Genomic DNA, 22,827 nt, shown 5'->3' with positions numbered 1-22,827 from the left:
TACACTAGAATACGGATTTCTTGACTCCTGGCACTCAGTTCCTGGCGCAGCAAAGAAGTACAGCCAGTAGGGGGAAGACGGTCCAGTGGAGTTAGTCTCTGGGTTGGTTGGTCCCACTAAACCAAGGGAAGAAATCGTCCCTTTCGCAGCTTCTCTTGTCAATCAGAAAAAGGAGTTTCAGCACAGCAGCAGGGCTTGACCAGGCAATTCAAAGGTCCAGGAGGATGCAACAAGCTTCATTCATGCTTTCTTCGTTGGGTTGTTCATCCTAGTGGTCAACTCTTAAGCAGGTTTCTCCCACTCATGCACAGCCTAGCTGTCACTCCAACAGCAGGGTGGCTGTCCTGAATGGACAGCCAGCCAATGAGGACTGGAGGAATTCCTAAAGACAGAACAGGGGAGTTTCGGGAACCTCCCTCACTTTCTGCCCTTCCAGACACACTGGAGCCAGAAGCGGGTTGTCAGTACTGAACCCTGCCAAAGGCAAAACGAACAAAGCGCTTAAACCTGGTTTGGCAGGTAGAGTAAAACCCAAAAAAGACCTCAGAGAAAATGATAAGAAAAGACTGGAGCCGTTCGGGTGCTATATTGCAGCCACGGATTCAGCCTGTAGTAGAAAAGCACAATGGTAGGAAAATTAAACCACTGCCACCAGCCATTTAAAGTAGTGAGGGTAACACATTTATTTTCCATGAGTAGGTAGGAAAAGGGGCTACTAAGTAACCCCCAGCACTCCACATACAATGGGTGTGCTGGACCTACAAAGAGAAAAGGTAAAGTAAATTTCACTATAATATTCTTGGGAAAATTAGTTCATACAAGAAAAAGTACTTCAACCTTATGAGAAATCTAAAGGATTTCTCTGTGACACTGCACTAAAGGTGTGTGTCACCATACACAAAGAAGATGCACATGGAGTTTCTCGGACTCCAAAAACAAAAAATACTTTATCCAAATCAAGTCAAAACATGAGAGTGAGAAAAAAGGCTCACTCGCTCCAGGGTAAAAATAAAAAAAAATAAACAAACTAAAAAAAATAAAAAGGAGTTGGGTGTCTTCAAGGTGGGAGGAATTTAGCACTGAAATGAACACTCTCCCTAACAGAAACAAACATTACTTTCATAAAATAGAGAGAAGTCCCCCCTCTGTGCATGAAACAGAATCGCCTTTTATCTTTGCACACTCTGCCTCATCACACATCTGCAAGGCTTACTGTGCTACCCTGCTTTCCAACACAGGCCACCAGGATAGCTCAAGGGCAACACGTTTGTCTTGGAAGCAAGACGATGCATAGCAACACAGGTTCAAATCCCTGTCTTGCGCTAAGAAACTTCCCCGGTATTAAATGAGTTATTAAAAAACAATTATAATTAACTATAAAAGTCCAGTTTTCAGTAAGAGCCTAATTTCTATCTTAAGTAGCATGTGTTCTAAGACACCCCTGGTTTTGGCAGGTATAGAAATACCCAAGTGTGGGCAGGGAGATTTGTCCAGGAACACAAATGCAATTGAGTGTTTGAGTCAGGACTAGAAAAAACTGAAGGATATTAGTGAAGTAAATGCTCCATGCTCGGCTGTGCCTGTCAAGTGCCTTTCTCATCCCTACACAACAGCCCAAACAGTCGACATCGCCAATGCTCGTTTTTTGTATCCTTTACGACTTATGTACCGTATTATGTAACCCGACTGTTCAGCGCTTTGGCAAAAACGCTATAAAAATCTCAAAATACTAAATACACAACTGAAAGCCACACAACGCGCGTCTGGACAGGCTATAAAATGGCTCCAAAAACACAGGAAGACCTAAAACAAATAGCCAGGGAACAGAATTTTAAAATGCATTGGTAGTCTAATGGCCACCATTTAGGGGCATTTGGCTACCAACACTTGCTGAAGCAAAATGTAATTTTTGGTGCTCTTGCTCACTAAGTTTATGGGTGCCCGAAACTTTCCATGAATTCCCTAGTTTTTCAACTTTTCTGTGGCCAAAAAGGTTTCTAATGCAATCTGTTTTCAGCATGCTACCCTTGGTTGCAAATATGGCTAACAGGCGAAAAGTTCTTTTGAAGCACTCGATTTTGGCCCCAGTGACACTCCGTCACCCTTAAAGTGTATTGCGTTGCAGCCTCATGGTAGCTTTAATTTAGTTTTGGTTGCACATTAGTTGTAACCAATTTAAACACATTAGTAGCCAATGAAACTATACATGGTAGCCGTAGGGCTACTAATGCCTTTAAGAACTGCTCATGCCAGTTTTGTTTTGGGCCACCCCTTTGTTACCGTCGACCGGCAGCATGGCCAAAATGCTGGTGGTGCTGATGTAGACTCGCCCTGAAGGCACACACTGTTGTCGTGTGTGACCGATTTAATGTAATCCAGACTTCCAAGCATACATCTTGTGTGGGTGCTAGGGCTAGCATGATAGGCTGGGCACCAAGACCTTTGTGCGCTCACCTATGATGTAATTGGAGGGCTGGCTTAGTCAACTGAGTTAATGTATTGTTATTGGTAGACACTGCAGTCCTCAAATCTGTATGTGAATTCATGGAAGGCTGCTGTTAAATATCTCTGCTTGTTCCCTTTCAGATCTGAAGCGCAGCATCCCTGGGAAAACATTCTGGCCCAAGTGCCTTAAAGTCTGGAGCCTTCCAAATCTATAAACCGGGCAGCTTCCTGCTGTTCTACCCCAACTCACCTCCTCAATTATCTACATGCACACAGAACACCATTCCTAACACTCCAAGAGACAATTATCACTTGCCTTTGGCTAGTGCAAATTTTGAGGAACACATGCAAAAACCACACACACAAAACATACATTCAACAGACCCTTCGCACTTTTAAGCTAAATGTATGGACTTGTTGGTGTCCACTGGTGGTTTGAAAAGCAAGAGTATTGGTCTGATCGAGGGTTGAAGGGAAGGTGACTTGCGCGAGGTAACCGATTGGACAGGGCGAGTGGCCAATCATGGGAGGGGGTGGGGTATTTTGGATGCCTGTTTGAGTGCTAGTGTGGATTAGTTGGGTGAGCACAGGAGGAGGTGGAGGACATCAGATACCAGTGAAGGCGAGCGTGTTTTTTCAGTGCAGAGGCTACGGTTAGGAGGGGGGTCTGTTGAGTGCTTGTGAGAGAAAGATGAGTAGGAGTGGTGGGAGAGTAGTGACAGGTAGTAGTGGTTGGGCGTAGAGGTGGTAAGAATAGCCAGCGTAGGACATTTGTGGTAGTGTGGGAGATTTAGTAGAAGGATGAGTAGGGCACCGTAGCCCTGGGAGTCCCTTAAGGTCCCTTAAGGTCGAACAGGGGCTAGTAAAAAGGGTGAGCAGGTCATCCCATCACCGAGGTCTAACGGAGAGAGTAGTATGGAGCACACCTTATCGTGGAATAGTAGAGAGAGGTAGTAGTGGAATGGGAAAAAGTAATTGTGTTAGTAGCAGGAAGAACGACAGTGGGAGGATGGAGTAGATATTGGTATAAAGTAAAATGCAAGTTAGTATTAAAGGAACGGAATGAACAGAAGGAGAGAGGGAGGAGTGAGGTATAGAACTGTTGCGGTTACAAGTGGTAATAGGAATAGGAGTGAGAAAGTAAGTGAGATAGAAGGGTGGAGGTAGGAAGGCAGAGAGAGTTTGGAGTTACTGATACGGTGAGAGAACAGCGTAAAGGTTAAGTATAGTAAAGGGTCAGGAGTGAAGCTGTGAAAGTAGTGAGTGTGACGCTGGGTGAACGAAGGCACGGTTCCCTATTTTTCCAGCAACTAATCAACAATGGGAGGGTTAGAAGTTCCCTAGGGAGTCAGATAGCCAACAACATGGGGAGAACACCATTAGTTTAAGAGAGACAGACAGGGGTTACTGATCCATAGTCACCAACAGCCATGCAGGGATGTCTGGGAGCAGGAGGTGGGTCCTAAGCAGGGGGAAGGCGACAGAGGAAAGGGACGGCACTAGAGCTAACTATTCCCCGCCCCCCCCCCCAACGTGGTTATTTGTGGTGGGCTGCCCAGTCAATGCATAACCGCTTTGTTCTAGAGAAATGTCCAGTGTATGCTTTGTGCCCTACATGGCCGGCTTGGTCATCTCACATGGGTTTTAGGAATGCCCTCCTGCCAAGCCTTCCGACGACCCTAGCAATCATGATATGGGTCCTACATACTGCAGCAAGACTCAAAGGACTTGCAAAATCGACCACATTATCCCAACCCTCATTGAACTGCGCTGACTCCTGCTGCAAACATCACCTTCAAATCCTGTTGCATCACCTGTAAGGCTGTGTCCCTAAAGTCCCAAGCTACTTCACTGAGAAAAATCTCTATAGGTCTACCATCCACCAGAAGCCAGGATATGTAAAGTATAACTGCCACAGTAGCTAGGAAATAACCAGAAGGCAAGCCTTCCCTATGCCCCAGACTCTGGAATATCCACCCCCATCCCGTCAAAACCGACACCACTTAATTCTATATTTCAGGAGGGAGCTATAAAGGCCTGCTTCCTCCGCTTCAAGGAATGGCTCCACAACACCTAGGTACACCCACCCACACCACCCCTTTCCTCACCTAACCTGGTACTGGACTATCTGCTCCATCAGGTTTCCTCCCAAGGTTGCTTGCAGATCCCTTGCTGCCTAATTGCCCACTCTCCCCCTCCCCAACTCTTGTACTGATCCCTTGTGGCCGCTTCCCTCACGTGTACTTCACCCCCCCCCTGACCCTCCCCATGCCTTGCAAAGTGCTCCATTGATTTGCGAAGCTAGGCCAACACTAAAATAGCTTAATAATGTGCTTGCTAATCAATTAAGGATTGCAAAATAGAATAATATTTTGCAAACAAATAGGATCCAGCCAACCCTGCAGCTTGCTGGTTTAAATAGCTTTTATGAACATTTTTAAAGAAGGCTCTGTGACTATATTAGAATGTTAAGAAAATGCATTAAAAGCGAAGAATGAATTTACTTCAGGTGTTGATGTTCAAATTTAATTCAATGTAAAATCACATTTTTTGCATTAAGTTTTAAAATGCCTGCATTTCATTCTGAAATCAAAATTTAGATATTCCAATCTCAGTTCGCAGTTGCACGTCAAGATTTGTAGAACCAGGGTAATTTCAACCTAGCTTCATGATATGTATATTTTATTACAGGTGTAATTAGTGGCCCTCCCAATATTTGCCAAAGAGGGGACAGATTGCACGTATGTTGTAGATTCTTCTTTCGTGCAAAAGTATTGACAAGATTTCTGTTAGCCATGTGTGCTTTTAGTCATAGGGGTTATTTATTAAGCTCAAACAGCTGTGAAAGATTTAGTCGTGGAGAGGCAGATGAACACATTACACTTCAATTTCTAGAGAAGATCAAGGCTTACATGTCCCCCCGACAGCCAGAGGTTTCTCCCCTATGGCATTGTGTCAGGCTATTTCATGTTTAAGCTACCATTGAACAGTTTACTGCTAATTTTCGCATTAGTATTTTACTTTGGAGAAGCAGACATAAATGAGCACAGTTTATGTGGAAGAGATCACGTCAACCTTTAAAACAGAGGAGGCTAAATATTAAAGGACTTGTGCACAAGGTCAAAGACATTGTATTCCACAGACTAGGCACAGCCAATTGAGTGAAACAAGGGCTGGGCTATGACAAATGTTTATGTGGAGTAGAAGCCTTGGATAAGTCCTACGACTCTAGTAATAAAAAAAATGGAAGTTACTTACCTGTAACTGATAGAGTATGGGTCTGGCATGGATTCTCATGCTCATGAATATACCCTGTCAGGTCGGGAATCCTCGGTAAAAGAAAAAAACTTTCACTTTCGTTTATAAACTGTCTTTCTCCTATAAACCAATCACTGAGCTCTAGGTCATACAGCCCCCAGCCAATGACTACCCTCTCCCTAAGCCCCTCCTCAGGCAGCCATCTTCAGATTTGGTAGCACGTTAAGTGGCAGTATGACCAAGAAGAGCTGCAGAGGGAGGGTTTGCGTGTAAATCCATGCCAGACCCATGCTGGAGAACAGTTACAGGTAAATAACTTGTTCCTTCTCCAGCACGGGGCCTGGCATGTATTCACATGATCATGAATAAAGAACACAGTGATAAACAACCACAGGAGGTGGCAAGAGCCAACAGAAGCAATTACTCTTACCCCCTCACCAGACTCACCTTCAAGCAAACAGGTTGCGTAGCACTGCTTGGCCGACTGGACTACTCCCTGGAACCCCTGTCGATGCAGTAGAATTTCGTGAAGGTGTGCGTAGACCTCCACGGAGCAGCCCTGCAGATGTCAAACAGGGGCACACCAAATAGGAAAACAGTCGTAGCAGGGATCACTCTGGTAGAATGGGCTCTCGGACGGCCAGGCACCAGTCGGTTTGCCAAACGGTGACAATGAGTGATACAGCCGGAGAGCTTCGGGAGATGGAAGCCTTGGACAAGGCCTTCCCATGGTTCACAGGACCAAAGTTCACAAAAAGATGAGAAATCTTCCGGAAACTCTTCGTGCAGGCCACAAAACTTCAGAGCTCTAGCCACATCCTGCGAGTGCAAAGTCCTTTCAGCCGACGACAAAGGTGTCGGAAAAACATAGGCAACACCAAGGGTTCGTTAAGATGAAATTCCAATGGAAACTTGGGCATGAAGGAGGGGTGCGTCCGCAGCACCACCCTAGTCTTGTGGAAAGTCAAGTGGGCCGCTTACAGTCAGGGCCTGGATCTTGCCCACTCTCCTGGCAGAAGTGATGGCCACGAGGAAAGCAGTCTTCCAAGAAAGGAACTGGAGCGGAGCTTGATGCATAGGCTCGAAGTCCCCCCCCCCCACCACATGAGCCTAGTCAGTACCACATTGAGTTGCCACGCCGGGGAAGGCGCCTTCACTGGGGGGGAACGATCGGAACAGTCCTTTAATGAACTCCTTCACCAGACGGTGCGATTAAGAGAAGACCGCCCGGAGATCTGGTGTAGTGCGAGATAGCTGCCAGATGCACTGGAGTGAGACAGCCCCGACTTAGCCAACAACAAGTACAAAAGGACTTGAGGGGCTGTGACCCTCAGAGTGTTAATCTTCTGCGACTGGCACCAAGTTGCGAAACGCTTCCATTTGTGTCTGTAACACTTCAGAGTCAATGACGCCTTGGTGAGGACCTCCCTGCAAGTCTGCAACCTATGAACTCTAATGCTGCAGGAGCCAGGCTTTCAGGTTCAGCAAACCTGTGTCGTGGTGCAGGATTGCACCTCCTTCCCAGACTAGCAGATCCGCGACCACTGGTAGCTTGACTGGAGGTGCCGCTAACATGCTGAGAAGGTCCAGGTACCAGATCTGTCTCGGCCATGCCGGTGCAACAAGGATCATCCTGCACCGTTTGAATGGACTGACTCCTCGTAGCAGAGGGAAACCGGCCTTCCCACAGAAGGAGAATGCGTCCCCCACGCTACCCGGCTGAGGGAGCCTGCTGCCGAACCTCTGGCACTTGGTGTTCATCGCCGTCACAAACAGATCCATCTGGAGACTGCTCCACTTGAGGAAGAGGCTGTCCACTTGATCCTGCCGAAGCTCCCACTCGTGACCAGAGCGCAGCTCCCTGCTGAGGGAGTCGGCGACCGTGTTTTTGACTCCCAGCAGGTTAAAAAAGTAATGAGAACCATCCCCTGGGCGACAGCCCAGTGCCACATTTCCTGCGCCTCTCTGAAGAGTGCTGGGGATCTGGTGCACCCCTGCTTCCATCGTGGTGGTATCGTCTGTGAAGTGCCTCACCAAATTGCCCTTGAGGGACGGAAGAAACTACTCGAGGTCCCAAAACACTGCCCATAGTTCCAGGACGATTTGTAGCGTCTTCTCCGGCAGCCATAGGCCTCTGGCGTGGAGACATCCGGTGTAGGCTACCCAGCCATCTAGGGAAGAGTCCATCGTTACAGTCTCCTGATATGGGGGGCTCTGGAAGTCTGTGCCCCCCCAGAGATATTGGAGCACACTCACCCACCACCTTATTGCTCGACGGAACTCCTCGTCGAGCACGATCCTATCCTTGAAGCTTCCGGACACCTGGATCCAATGGTGTCCAGGAATTCCTGGGGAGGTCGCATCCGCAACATTCAGAGCCAGATCAGGTAGATGCATGACATCATGCAGAGCAGCAACTTCATGGTCATCACTGTGGCGATCTTCGGTGCTAACAGTCGTTGCATCTTGCCGAGGATGGCCGCTATCCTGTCCGCCGAGGGAGCTGCCAGGCAGGATACCATGTCGAGCCTGGAACCCAGGAACAGCACGTCCTACGATGAAGTCAAGCAGGACTTTGCATAGTTCACCTAGAACCCCAGATCAGTCAGGAGTCGTACGGTCCTCTCGTGTGATCGCCGGCAAGGTCTCTTGAACTGGCTCCGATGAGCCAGTCGTCGAGGTATGTGTACACGTTAATCCCCTGTAGTCGCAGATGGACCTCCACCACAGCCAGGCACTTCGTAAAGACTATGGGTGCCGACTTCATTCCGAAGGGGAGAGCCTTGAACTGGTAGTGCTTCCCTTGCACGATAAATAGAAAATTGAAATGTTTTTCTTGAATGGTGAAGTGGAAGTACGCTTCCTCTAAAATCAATGACAACAAAGTCTCTCACCTCCAGCTGGCTGAGCAAGTGTTGCAGCGTGACCATCCTGAATTCCAGGGACTTTATGTAGTTCAGGCGATCGAGAATGAGCCTCCAACCCCCGGTCTTCTTTCTTACTAGAAAGAATCTTGAGTAAACTCCGAAGCCATGGAGTCGCTTCGGTACTAGCCCTATAGCCCCTCCCTTTTTTATTTTAACATGGCCGATGAGGGATGTGTTGTTCCTACCGGGCCAGCACTGGAATTCGGGGACGCTCGCTGAAAATTTAAAGTGTGTCCGTGGGCGAGCACATCCAGCGCACCCATCGATTGGTGGAGAGGTTTTCCCACACGCTGATTAAGCTAGCCAACCGGCCTCCCACCTAGATGCAGGGGTGGGGGCCCGATTTCTTGGCCAATTCAGTCCTACTTTAGGCCCAGAGTGCCACTCTGGGAGCCTGGACTACGGCAGCCACCACCGAAGGTCTTCGAAAGACCCCTGTAGGCTTCCTGGGTCGTGGAACGGGAGGGTTGGCAGCAAGGATGATGCTCTGCCGAAATTCTTCAAAGACGTGCCTGACTTCCCTCCTGAGGAAAGGACAGAGCTGTTGCAGCGTGGCCAGGGCACAAGCCGTCTGTGTTGGTCTTGATGGCCTGAATAAATTCATAGACTGCCTTTCCGAAGAGATGGAGTTGAACGGCATGTCCAGGACCTCAAGCCAGCCACAACGACAGAGACAAACCATGTTGGACATCTGGCGGAACCCTGTGTCCGCAATGTCCAGGGCCACAGTGATGGCGTGGTACGAAAGCACGTCACCTTCCTTAAGGATCTCCATCGGCTCGAACCTCTTGTCCTCAGGGAGGATATCCAGGATAGCGGCCATCTTGTAGCAAAGCTCCCGGTCATACCTGGGTAGATTTACTTCCTACCCACGGCGTCCAACTTCTTGCCCTCGCTGTCCGGTGGAACGGAAGCTGAAGACAGGTTGGACGACTTCTTCCTCGCAGCAGCCGAGACCACAGAGTCGGGTGACGGCTGCAAACGCAAACACTTAGGTGCTGATTCTGGGACCCGGTATTTCTTTTCAAGCCGGTCACTCTTCGCCGGAGCCGAGGCTAGGTTCTTCAGCAGTGCCAGCCTATCGTCCCAGATGTCGTCCAGGAGGGGCACGGCTAAGATTGTCTTCCTCTTCGCCTCCCGGTGTTTATACAGGAAGCCCTCCTTTTCCTCCGGTGCCAGCTAAAAGAGCACCAAAGTGCAGGTGATCATTGAGTGGAAGGAGCCCAGTTCATCCAGGGGACAAATCCTTGGCGGTGGAGAGAGGCCGCCGTCATCTGTGTCTGTTGTCGCCGTGTCCGTCCCAGTTCCTGTATCCCTGGGGTTGGGGTATCTTCAGCAGTTGGAGTGGAGGCATAGGGTGCCTTCTCTTCGGCAGCATCGGTGGGCCCCGAGTCGTCGCCGGTGGAGCGGGCATCAGCATCCTCTTCTGAATTTCCAACACCAGCATGTGGAGCCGAGAGAATATCATGAGATATCTCTGGGAGGTGCCTGGGGAGCAGGGTCGCTGGGCCCAGCACCTAGGTCTCCCTCCCCCGCCAAAGTTATCGTCACCACCTCCGGCTGATACCTCCTCGACGTTTCCGTTGTCAGTCTTTTTCAAAATCCTCCGGGATGGTGTGTACGTAACCCTCGTCCTTCACGTCCGAAGAAGAAATATCTGTGCCCTGGAGTTCTTCCGCTCAACACCCCCCCCCCCCACCCCCTCTTCTTTGGGTCACGAGGGGTCAGCTTCAGGCTCAGACAGCATCCTCTTTTCCGGGGTCTTTTCTACTGGTTTGGCCGAAACCTCACACTTGGAGAAAAAGCCAGCCTGGCTGCCGTGGGGGTACCCTAGACCGAAAGGGCAGCTGCCACCAGCTCAACAGATGCAGCCGACTTAGCCTGCATCACCTGGGCCTTCATAGGCAGGTCTGCAATCCTGTTGCTTGGCCTTCTGTTTCTCCCATAGCTTTCCCGGGGTAGAATACTTTCCCGACGACGAGCTCGAGCGACGGCTGGAGATAAAGGCCACTGGAGATGAACATGCCCTGGCCGACAAGGGACCCACTAGCGTGGCGTCCGGCTGAACCGGACTCATGGTGCTTGGCATCGTCTTGGACCTCCACGGATGGAGCTCCCTCAAAGGACTTAGAAGCCTGCTCTGGCTGTCTGGATCCAGAAGAGACATGCCCCCTGTGAACCACACGTTGCAAGGGCATTGGCTTTGAGCCAAGCAGCCAGTTTGACACGGCGATCCTTCATCGTGCGCTTCAAATAGCCAGAAATATCTTGCAATCCTCTTCCTTGTGCATCGGTTGAACACAAAGTCACTGTGAATGTTTGTCGTCCATGAAAACATTCCGGAAACCGCAACTGGTGCAGAGCTTGAAATGGGAAGCTCCGTCGTCCTCCGACAAGATCCGGCACGGTGTAGGCCCGAAGGTCTTCTGGAAACTTCCAAGAAAAAAGACTCAACAAAACCGCGTTTGAGGGGCGATGAGATACCGAAAAACGGGTCCCTGTTAATCAGAAGAAACGATGGAGCACAAGGGCTCGATTGAACAAAAATACTAAAGTTTTCCTATCAAAAAAAGCATAAAATGCAGAAAGCTCAGAGCGAAACACGAGGACGACCAAGACTTGAACGTGCTGTAAAAATCTGAAGATGGCTGGCAGAGGAGGGGCTTAGTGAGAGGTCAGTCATTGGCTGGGGGCAGTATGACCCAGAGCTCAGTGATTAGTTTCTAAACTTTCTTTCTACAATAAACCAAACAAACTTTTTTTTACAGAGGATTCCCGGCCAATGTGGAATTTTCATGAGCATGTGAATCCACGCCAGACCCCATTACATATTTTATATATAAATCATGCAGAAAATTGGCATCAAGTCTCGAATCTACAAATAGCAGAAACTCTGAAGCAATGAAAACGATGAAAAAGGGGATTGCACAATATTAAAACCATGACAAATTATTTTTCAAATATATAATCCTTACATAATCAGTGTCTGCTGCAAGGAATAATGGTACAGTACATATGTGGCACACCAAATAAGTCATCTGTAGACATTTCTGCAGCATCAAGCAATGACAATAAATAAAGGATACTATCAGGAACTTTGATAACGTGGCCAATGCCTTTCCACAGAGGTGCCAGGTCTCCCTTGTATCGAAGGCAGATTTCATCACCCTGCATGAGACGCATGTCTAAAATATGGCAGTTACAAATCAGTTACAAAAGAAATACTGCTATTTTATTACAGATTTCTAATAACTGATACCATTGTGGTGGTAAAGTAATATGAGCAAGTTACTGGTCTCACATGAAGATGAATCATTGATTAGACTGTTTAAATAAATTGTTTAGTGAATGTCAAGTTAGACATGCATTACTTACCGTAAAAGCATTTCTTATGGTTGTATCTGCTTAGATTCACATGCTGTGCATATGGTCCAACATCCACTGGTAACCGCAGAGTATTGTATTTTGTCTTTCAAGAATCGTAAGGGGACGTCGACATGGGCGTGCCTGTAACACTAGCCCTACGCTATCCCTACACTATCCCTTCTGGAATCAACTGGGGGCGCAATCATCTTTCCGTGCTGTCAGTTGAGGTTGCACAGCAAACTGTTTGTCGGCTTCCAGAAGACCCCACCAAAGCTAAATTAAGACTTCTGCGGTGCAGACCCCTTCAAGACCTCACAGGATTGAAGGGGTGTTCCAACGAAGCTCACCAGAGTCAGTTGACACGCTATCGTACAGTGGCGAAAACCAGAAACAAAAACCAGCTCCAGCACAGCTTCCCTTCAAGCGAGATGGCTTGAAGTGTAGGAGCAGGCAACTTTAAGCCTAGAGAGGTTTTTTTAAAGTCCAACTGAGGTTATACTTCATAAGACTTGCCCCTTGGTATAAGGGTCCCCCCAACTCGAAATATAGGCATGTACTACACAAGTCGGTAGAGTGGCTGAGCAGCCAAGCTTATTTTAGGAGGGAGGAATGTGAGCTGTAGAGCAGTACAATGATAACACAAACTGAGCCAAGGAAACATACTCACTTAAAAGAAAAGTTATATGGAACAAGTTACTTACCTGTAACTGTTCTCCAGCATGGGTCTGGCATGGATTCACATGCTCATGAATATTCCCCGTCAGGCTGGGAATCCTCGGTAAAGAAAAAACCAGTATCAGTTTTGTTTCTGATCTGTCTTTCGTAGTAGTAACCAATCGCTGATCTCTGCGTCATACTGACCACAGCCAATGACTGCCCTCTACCTAAGCCCCGCCTCTGGCAGCCATCTTCAGATTTGGTAGCACGTGAAGTGGCAGTATGACCAAGTGAAGAGCCGCAGAGGGGTAGGCGGGAGGGTTTGCATGTGAATCCATGCCAAACCCATGCTGGAGAACAGTTAAAGGTAAGTAACTTGTTCCTTCTCCAGCATGGGGTCTGGCATGGATTCACATGCTCATGAATAAAGAATACATAGCAGTACACACATACACAACCACGGGAGGTGGCAAAGGCTCAACATTAAGCATTACATCAAACTCAACATTATGCAAATCTTACCTCACCAGGCTCACCTTAGGCGAACAGGTTGCGCAGCACTGCTTGGCCGACCCTGGACTCCTCCCTGGAATCCCGATCGACGCAGTAGAAATTTGTGAAGGTGTGCGTCGACCTCCACGTAGCAGCCCTGCAGATGTCCAGCAAGGGCACACCAGATAGGAACGCCGTGGTAGCTGCGATCGCTCTGGTGGAATGGGCTCTCGGACGGCCAGGCAGCGGACGGTTTGCCAACCGATAACAGTACATGATACAGCCGGAAAGCCATCTGGAAATGGAAGCCTTCGAGAGAGCCTTCTCCTGATTGACAGGTCCAAAGTTCACAAAGAGTTGTGACGTCTTCCGAAAACACTTTGTGCGGTCCACGTAGAACTTCAGCGCTCTAGCCACATCCAGCGAGTGCAAAGTCCTTTCAGGCGGCGACGGGAAGAAAACAGGCAACACCAAGGGTTCGTTGAGGTGGAAGTCCGACGGCACCTTGGGCATGAAGGAGGGGTGCGTCCTGAGCACTACCCTCGTGTCGTGAAAAGTCAAGTACGGGGGCTTGCAGGAAAGGGCCTGGATCTCTCCCACCCGTCGTGCGGAGGTGATGGCCACAAGAAACGCTGTTTTCCACGACAAGAACTTCAACGGAGCCGAGTGCAGAGGCTCGAACGGAGATCCCATGAGCTTGGTCAGCACCACGTTGAGCTCCCACGCCGGGGACGGAGCCTTCACCGGCGGGAACGATCTGAACAGTCCCTTCATGAACTCTTTCACCAGACGATGAGACCACAAAGACGTCCGTCCCGTGGTTCTGGTGTATCGGGAGATCGCAGCAAGATGAATCTTGATGGACGCGTGCGCCAGTCCAGCTTTGGCCAGAGTCAGTAGGTACGGCAGTACTTGGGGAGCCGTAATCCGTAGAGGGTTAATCTTCTGTGCGTGGCACCAGACAGAGAACCTCTTCCATTTGTGTCCGTAGCATTTAAGAGTTGAGGACGCCCTGGCCTTTGCAAGAACCTCTCTGCAGTCGGCCGGTATGTCGTATCCTCCAAACTCTAACGCTGCAGGAGCCAGGCCTGCAAGTTCAGCGACTTCGGGTTGTGATGGAGGATGGTGCCTCCTTCCCTGGAGAGAAGATCCGCGTCCACTGGCAGCTTGATTGACGGGGACGCTGACAAGTCCAGAAGGTCCGGGAACCATATCTGCCTCGGCCACGCAGGTGCGACGAGGATCATCCTGCACCGTGACCTCTTGAGCTGGTTGATGAGCCGGATCAGCAATGGCAATGGAGGGAACGCGTATAGAAACAGGCCCTCCCAGGGGAACGAGAAAGCATCGCCCATGCACCTCGGCTGGGGAAACCTGCTGGCGAACCTCTGGCACTTGGAGTTCGTCGCCGTTGCGAACAGATCGATCTGGGGTGTGCCCCACCGTCGGAAAAGGCGGTCCACTAGATCCTGTCGTAGTTCCGACTCGTGGCACGAGCGCAGCTCCCTGCTGAGTGAGTCGGCGATGGTGTTATTTTATCCCTGCCAGATGAAACGGCACCAGAAACATCCCTTGGGCGACGGCCCAATGCCACAGATCCTGCGCCTCCCTGGACAGGGCTGGGGACCTGGTTCCGCCCTGTTTCCTGATGTAGAACATGGTGGTGGTGTTGTCGGTGAAGATCCTCACCACCTTGCCCTTGAGGGACAGAAGGAAGGACCTGAGGGCCCAAAACACTGCACGGAGCTCCAGGAAGTTGATATGGAGGGACTTCTCCGTCGGGAGCCAAAGGCCTCTCGCGTGCAGATTTTCGGTGTGCGCTCCCCACCCTTCCAGGGAGGCATCCGTGGTCACTGTCTCCTGGTGTCCAGGGGTCTGGAAGTCCATGCCCGCCGTCAGATGCGCGCGGGTGCCCCACCACCGGATCGCTCGTCGGAAACTCTCGTCGAGTGATCCTCTCCTCGAAGCTGCCCGTCGTCTGGATCCAGCGCACGTCCAGGAACTCCTGCAACGGGCGCATCCGGAGCCTGCACAGGGGGATGAGGTAAATGAAAGAAGACATCATTCCGAGGAGGGACTTGATGGACCTCACTCTGGCCGCGTCCGCAACCAGCATCCGCTGCACCTTGCCCAAAATGGCCCTCGTCCTTTCCTCCGACAGAGAGGCCAGAAGCGACACTGTCGAGCTTCGCTCCCAGAAACAGTGCGTCTTGCGCGGGCACCGTGACTTGGCGTAGTTTATGAAGAATCCCAGGTCCGTGAGAAGTTGGACAGTCCTTGCCGTGTGTTCCACGGCGAGCTCCTTTGTCTTCGCTCGGATGAGCCAGTCGTCCAGGTAGGGGTAGACGTGGATCCCCTCTCGGCGCAGCTGCGCCGCCACCGGTGCAAGGCACTTGGTGAACACCCTGGGTGCCGACCTCAGTCCGAAGGGAAGGGCTCTGAACTGCTAGCGACGCCCTTGGACCACGAACCTGAGAAACTTTCGGTGTCCCTTTAGGATTGGAATATGGAAGTAGGAATTCTCCAAATCCAACAACGACAGGAAATCGCCCTCCTCCAGCTGACCCAGGACGTGTTGAGGGTGACCATCCGGAACTTCTGTGCCTTGATGAATTTGTTCAGTCGTCGTAGGTCCAGGATGGGACGCCATCCTCCCGTCGTCTTCTTCACGAGGAAGTATCTTGAGTAAACTGCAGAGCCCCGAAGCCTCTTTGGGACGAGCTCGATGGCGCCCTTCTTGAGCATCGCCTTTACCTCCAAGAGAAGTTGAGGGACGTGATGTTCTTTCCTGGCCACAGGGGGGACGCGCGGGCACCTCTCGAGCGCGTGACCCTGGGCTAGGGCGTCCAGCACCCAACGGTCGGTGGAGATGGACTCCCACACGCTGACGAAGCTCGCCAGCCGGCCTCCCACCGGGGTGCTTCGGTGGGGGCCCGACCCCACGGCCGGTTCAGTCCTGCTTCGACGAGGCTTTGCCGCCTTGACCTCCTTGGCGACGACGGCAGGGTCCGCCTGACTTGCCTCGTCCCCGTAAGCTTCCTGCGACGACGAACGGGCCGCTTGACGGTAGGTGGAAAATCCGCCGCCGGAACCTTTGGAGGCACCCTGTTTGCCTCCGCCGCTCCGAAAGGGCGGCCGCCGTTGCTGGAGAACCCCAAGAGCCCAGGACGTCTCCATGTCTGCCTTGATGGCTTGAAGGGAATCGTCCACGGTTTTCCCAAACAGGTTGTTTCCGTCGAACGGCATGTCCAAGACTCTGGTCTGCACGTCCTGACGGAAGTCAGTAGCCTTGAGCCATCCACGCAGCCTAAGGCACAAACCGTTGCCCAACTGGCGAAATCCAGTGTCCGCGATGTCCATCGCAATCGTAATAGCGTGGTCCGACGCCACCTCTCCTTCCTGAAAGATCTCTAGGGCATCCGCCCTCTTGCCGACCGGTAGGAAGTCCAGCAGGGGGGCCAGTTTGTACCACAACTCCCTGTCGTAGCGGGCTACGATAGCCAAGGCGTTGGCCGCCTTAATCGTCGTCGCTGCAGACGAGATGACCCCTGCGTCCCATCGTATCCAATTTCTTTCCCTCGCCGTCCGGCGGGAAGGTCGACGCTTTCTTCCTGGCCGCCGCAGAGACGACAGCAGAGACGACCGAGTCTGGGGTCGGCTGTGCCCAAAGGCACAAGGGGGCCGCGTCCGGGACCCGGTACTACTTCTCGTACCGATCCCTTCTAGCCGGCGTCGTGGATGGGTTCTTGAGGAGGGCGAGGCCCTCATCCCAAATGTCATCCAGTAGAGGTACGGAGACGACTGTCTTCCTCTTGGCCTCGCGCCGTTGATAAAGGAAACCTTCCTTCTCTTCCGGGCAGAGCTGGAAAAGCTTGGATGCCCTGGCGATCATGGAGTGAAACGATCCAATCTCGTCAGGCGGGGAAGCCCGGGTGGGAGGTGACGACGGGAGATCCTCGTCGTAAACCTTGTTGTCTGTACCCGTCGCGGCCGTGTCAGTCCCCGTATCATCCCCACGAGTCGTGGACGGGGAGGAGGGCTGAACAGGGCACGATGGCTGAAAAGGAGGTGGAGGATGAATCCTTCTCTTAGGGGGAGGGCTCCCAGAAGGGCCTGGCTCCGGGTCCCCCGTCGGGAGCGGTTCCTCCGCTGGTGGTAACGGCAGTCTCGTCCTTATCTCCGAGCATAAGGACTGTATAGCTAACAAAATGGCCGCCGAGTTGTCTTGCGGCACTGGTTGAGGGGAGTCCGACGGGCGGTCAGGGGCCCCGTTGGCACCCTCGACGTTATCGTCGTCTCCTATGTCGGGGTCCCTCCCGACGGGCTGGTCTTCCACGCCAACGCCGTGGCTTAAGACTTCGATTAGCTCTTCCTCAGAGGTTGAGGCCGAATCCACAACGACCTCCTGCCCCCCCCTTTTTCTTCTCCGTCGGAGGTTTCACGGGGGTCCTGTCGATGGGCATAAAAGAGGACTCCCTCCGCGGTGGCAGGTAGACTGAGCCCCGAGGTCGCCACCACTGGTGTAGCTTCCACAGGCTGAGCCAGGGCCGCCGCGACTGTCTCGATGGATTAAGGCTTTCACCACCTTAAGTGCGTTCACCGCCTTCTCCTTGGGGGGAGGGTCACTGCCTCGCTCTCCCTCCGATGGGGCCTTCGAGCTCGACCGGGGCCTCTCCAGGAGCTTCGCCAGGTGCTCAGCCTTCCTCTTACCCGAACCAGAGCGTTGGCTCGTGGTTGATGGTGCCGGGGAGGATGCGCCCTGCCTGGCGCCCGTAGAGCCCGACCGTTCGGCGCTCCCGGTGCCAGCGGACTCGCGGTGCTTGGCCTTGTGTTGGACCCCCGTCGCGGGGCGTCCTCAAAGGTCTTAGAAGACTGCTCGGATTATTTCTTCTTCTCGCCTGACGGCCAGTTGGTAAGACGTTGATGGCAGTCCTTCATGGTCCGCTCCGACATATTGCCGCAAAACGCACAGTCCTTCTCCACGTGCGTCTTGTCCTCATGTAGGCAGTAAAGACAAAAGGAGTGTTCGTCCTCCTTAAAGACATTTTGAAGCTGGCATCCAGGGCAGACCCCGAACAGCTTTCCGGGCGTCGAGCTTCCCTTCTCCTGGGCCATGTCCGAGATGGGCCTGAGAAACTTCTGGAGTCCTCCAAAAGCGTGGCTCGACGGAATCTTCACCCTTGAGGGGCGTAGACGAATCCGACACGGGTCCCCGTTGATCGGATGAACGGTGGAGCTTGAGGCTCTTTTGACCAAAAAAATCGAAGTTTTTGAGAAAAAAAACGTGAAAAAAAATAGCAGTAACGCTCGAGAGCAATAGCACGAGGATCCCAACACTTGAACGTGCAGTAAAAATCTGAAGATGGCTGCCAGAGGCGGGGCTTAGGTAGAGGGCAGTCATTGGCTGCGGTCAGTATGACGCAGAGATCAGTGATTGGTTACTACTACGAAAGACAGATCAGAAACGAAACTGATACTGGTTTTTTCTTTACCGAGGATTCCCAGCCTGACGACGGGGAATATTCATGAGCATGTGAATCCATGCCAGACCCCATGCTGGAGAATGACAATGCAATGTTAAGCGGGCTAAAGCCACTTTTTTCGCCCAACAAATTGAAAGTGCCCTGTGTAAACCCAAAACACTATTTTCTATTGTTCAATCACTTTCCTCCTCTGAACCCCTCACCTCGATGGTCAAACCATCGCAAAAGCTATGCAATGACTTGGCATCGTTTTTTATTACGAAAATCGTTGCGATACGATCTAACATCGCCTCATCTCTTGCTATGCAACCTGTCGGCACTACTTGCTTTGTACCACTCACCTCTACTGATCCCCCGGCCAGCTGGTCTACCTTCCCTCTATTTACTGAGGCAGAGGTTTTAGCAGCGATTCTTAAAATCAAGTCCTCCTCTCCAGAGGACGCCATTCCGGCCAGCATGATGAAGACTATTGCTCCAGACATTCTATCTGATGTCACAATGGCTATAAATAACTCATGCCAGTCTGGTCTGGTCCCGCCGGAACTTAAATCGGCTAGGGTTATCCCCCTGCTCAAGAAGCCCTCCCTCGATCCTACTTTCCCCTCAAACATTCGCCCCATATCCCTGCTCCCGTTCTTGTCTAAACTCTTGGAATCTCTGGTCACACCCCTTCTCTCCTCCTTTCTGGAATCCTCTAAGATCTTTAATCCTGCCCAGGCAGGTTTCAGACCTGGTAGGGGAACGGAGAGTGTGCTTGTCTCAGTGCAAGATGACATGTCTAGACTCGCGGACGCAGGTGGAGTTGGAGCTCTGATTCTGCTGGATTTGTCGGCCGCATTTGATACAGTGGACCATCCTATTCTCCTCTCTCGCCTAGCACAAATCGGGATCTCTGGATCAGTTCTGGCTTGGTTTACCTCCTTTCTTGCGGACCGCACTCAGACCCTTGCCATGCCCCCTTTCCGTCCCCTGTGCCCTCACCTGTGGTGTTCCCCAGGGATCCTCTCTTTCCCCTATTCTATTCAATATCTACATATGGGCTCTGGTCTGCCTTATCCGTTCGTATGGACTTAATTGCTATTCCTACGCGGATGACACTCAAATCCTGATCCGTTTGGATCAGGATCATATCAAGGCTTCAGCCTCTCTTCATGACTGTTTGACATCAGTCGGCATTTGGATGGACCAAAACTGGCTCAAGCTTAACGGCGACAAAACTGAGGTGATGTTGGTGGGTTGTCCCCCCCGCCCATCACTTTGGACCCCTGCTTTCTGGCCCACCTCACTGGGCTCCCTGCCTTGTCCAGTGGACAAAGTAAAGAACCTAGGAGTTATTCTCTCCACTTCCTTGTCCATGTCAAACCAGGTCTCTACGGTCTGCCAATCTGCCCATCACCAGATCAGGATACTCAAGAGGGTCCTCCCTATGATCCCAGAGGCTATGCGTCCTCCTGTGGTAGCCGCATTAGTCCTCTCACGGTTGGACTATTGCAACTCCTTATACCTTGCCCAGCCAATGGGCCTTCTCCAACGTCTCCAGCGCATACAGAACCTGGCAGCCAGACTGGCCACAGGTTCCCCCTATGGAGCTCACATCTCGCCAGTGCTTCGCCAACTTCACTGGCTCCCGGTGGCCCAGCGAGTTAAGTTCAAGTCACTATGCATTGTCCACCGGGCAATCCAGGGCCTAGGTGCTGAGTTTCTCCAAACTAAATTCGTCCGTTATATACCAGAACGCAACCTTCGCTCCCTGAACACCAACCTTCTGGTGGTTCCTAAGTACAATCGGGAAAGACTCGGCGGCAGAGCCTTTTCCATTGCTGCGGCAAGGCTGTGGAACGCCCTCCCACTGCCACTCAAGTCTATCTCCAACCATCTGGCTTTCAGGAAAGCCCTGAAAACTACCTTATTCTAGCCCCCCGACTATTACTGCTCTTCCTGTGTGACAGTTTCCTCATCAGCGCCATGATGCCCCTGGGCGACCGTGCGCTCTACAAATTCAGGTAACATAACATAACATTACTTACCGTAAAAGCATTTCTGATGCTTGTATCTGCTTAGATTCACATGCTGTGCATAGGTCCGACATCCAGTGGTCACTGCGGAGTATTGCATTTTGTTTTTCGTAGTCGAAAAGGGGACGTCGACAAGGCGTGTCTGTAACACTATCCCTATAGTGACATGTGTTGTACCCACAATCCCTCACACGTCGAGGTCCCTCTGTTTGTATTTTTCTGCCCTGAGGGAGCCTTCTAGACGTGAGTGAGTACAGAAAAGAGAAATATAGAAAGATGTCTATGTTCCTTCCATCCGAGCGGGGAGGAAGGGTGGGCGCATGTGAATCTAAGCAGATACAACCATCAGAAATGCTTTTACGGTAAGTAATGCATTGTCTTCTGATGTTTGTTAATCTGCTTAGAATCACATGCTGTGCATAGACTAGCGAGCAGTACCCGGAGTTGGCGGTGGGTTATGAGAAGGAACAGTAGAGAAAAGATGTCTTAATACTGCCTGTCCCACCTGGGAGTCAGATCTAGAGTGTGCATCCAGACAGTAGTGTTTTGTAAAGGTGTGCACAGAACTCCAGGTAGCCGCTTTGCAGATGGACTCAAGGGGAACATTTGCAATGAATGCTATGGACGCCCCCGTGCCTCGAGTAGAATGTGCTCTTGGCCTAAAGGGCAGTTCTCTCTTAGCAAGAGTATAGCAGAGAGTGATGCATTGGACAATCCATCTAGAAATAGTGGACTTTGAAACTGCATCCCCTTCTCTTCCTGCTGCCACCGAGACGAAGAACTGATTAGTCTTCCTCAGTGATCTGGTTCTTTCCATGTAGAACATGACCGCTCTGCGCACATCTAGTGTGTGCAGAGTCCTTTCTCCCAAGTTGGAAGGATTTTGAAAGAACGCTGGTAGTTCTATAGACTGGTTTACATGGAATTTTGAGATGAATTTTGGAGCAAACCTTGGGTGAGTGCGTAGAACCACTTTATCTTTGTGAACTTGTAACAAAGGGGTCTAGAACAGAAAGAGCCTGTAGTTCACTTACTCTCCTGATGGAGGTGATAGCTATTAGGAAAGCAGTCTTGAGAGTGAGGTCTTTAAGAGTTGCTTTGTGCATGGGTTCAAAAGGTGATCCCATGAGTTTTGTAAGTACCACGTTAAGGTCCCATCCGGGAGCTGGGTCAGCTATCGGGGGGTGTATTCTTTTTACTCCCTCCATGAAGGCCTTTATAACAGGGATCTTCCACCACGACACTTTGAGTTGGGAAGTGGTGTATGCAGAAAGTGCCGCTAGGTGGACTTTAATGGAATTGAACACTAGACCTGAATCTAATAAATGGGTGAGGTATAGAACAATATGTGTGGGAGAGCAGTCAATTGGGTTGATGCTCTTTCCTCTGCACCAGATGACAAATCTCTTCCATTTGCTAGAATAGCAGTGGCGAGTGTTAGGTTTTCTGGCTTCCCTGAGGATGTCCATGCATCTCTGCGGGAGCTGTAGGTGTCCAAATTCTACGACCTCAGGAGCCAGGCTGCTAAGTTCATGTTCTGGGGGCATGGATGCAGCGTCCTGCCCCTGTCTTGTGACAGCATGTTGTACGGGCAGGGGAGTTTCACTGGGGGGGATAGAGATATCTCCATCAAGTGAGCGAACCATGGCTGTCGGGCCCACATTGGGGCCACCAGTATCATGGTTACTTGTTCCTGGTGCATCTTGTGTACCACCTTGTTGAGAAGGGGAGTCGGGGGGAAAAGCGTAAACAAATTTCCCTGACCATCGAATCGGCAGACCGTTCCCCTTGGATTTGTTTTGGGGGTACCTGGAGGCGTAGCTTTGGCATTGTGAGTTCTCCAGGGTTGCGAACAGGTCTATTTCTGGGAATCCCCATTGCGTGAAGACGTCGAAGACGATGTCTTCGTGCAGTCGCCATTCGTACTCTTCGGGCAGGGGGAAATCTCTGCTGAGTTTGTCTGCCAGCAGATTGAGTTCCCCTGGTACATGTTGTGACAGGAGGAACATATTCTGTTTGAGAGCCCACTTCCATATGTTCTGGGCCAGTTTCAACAGGCCTGGAGAGTGGGTTCCCCCCTGCTTGTTGATGTAATACATGGCTGTGGTGCTGTCTGTAAGGACCATCACTGTCTTGCCTTGTAGGTGTTCCTGGAAGGCTTTTAGCGCCTTGAACACCGCTAGT

At 51.0% G+C, this 22,827-nt stretch overlaps 1 protein-coding gene across 3 annotated transcripts in view; it reads right to left on the bottom strand.

Moving 5' to 3' along the window:
* The window catches only part of UPF1 (UPF1 RNA helicase and ATPase), a 1,138,135-nt gene that overhangs the window by 880,920 nt on the left and 234,388 nt on the right, over positions 1–22,827 (bottom strand). For all 3 annotated transcript variants that reach the window (XM_069649320.1, XM_069649322.1, XM_069649321.1), the window contains exon 8: positions 11,717–11,815. In XM_069649320.1, coding sequence (XP_069505421.1) covers positions 11,717–11,815 — 99 coding nt within the window. The remainder of the gene's footprint in view (positions 1–11,716; positions 11,816–22,827) is intronic.

The sequence above is a fragment of the Ambystoma mexicanum genome, chromosome 1p (assembly GCF_040938575.1).
Source record: "Ambystoma mexicanum isolate Mex_15411 chromosome 1p, UKY_AmexF1_1, whole genome shotgun sequence".
In the NCBI taxonomy this organism is placed as follows: domain Eukaryota; kingdom Metazoa; phylum Chordata; class Amphibia; order Caudata; family Ambystomatidae; genus Ambystoma; species Ambystoma mexicanum.
The sequence above is the reverse complement of the archived record's forward strand: the minus strand, read 5'-3'. Positions and strand labels throughout refer to the sequence as shown.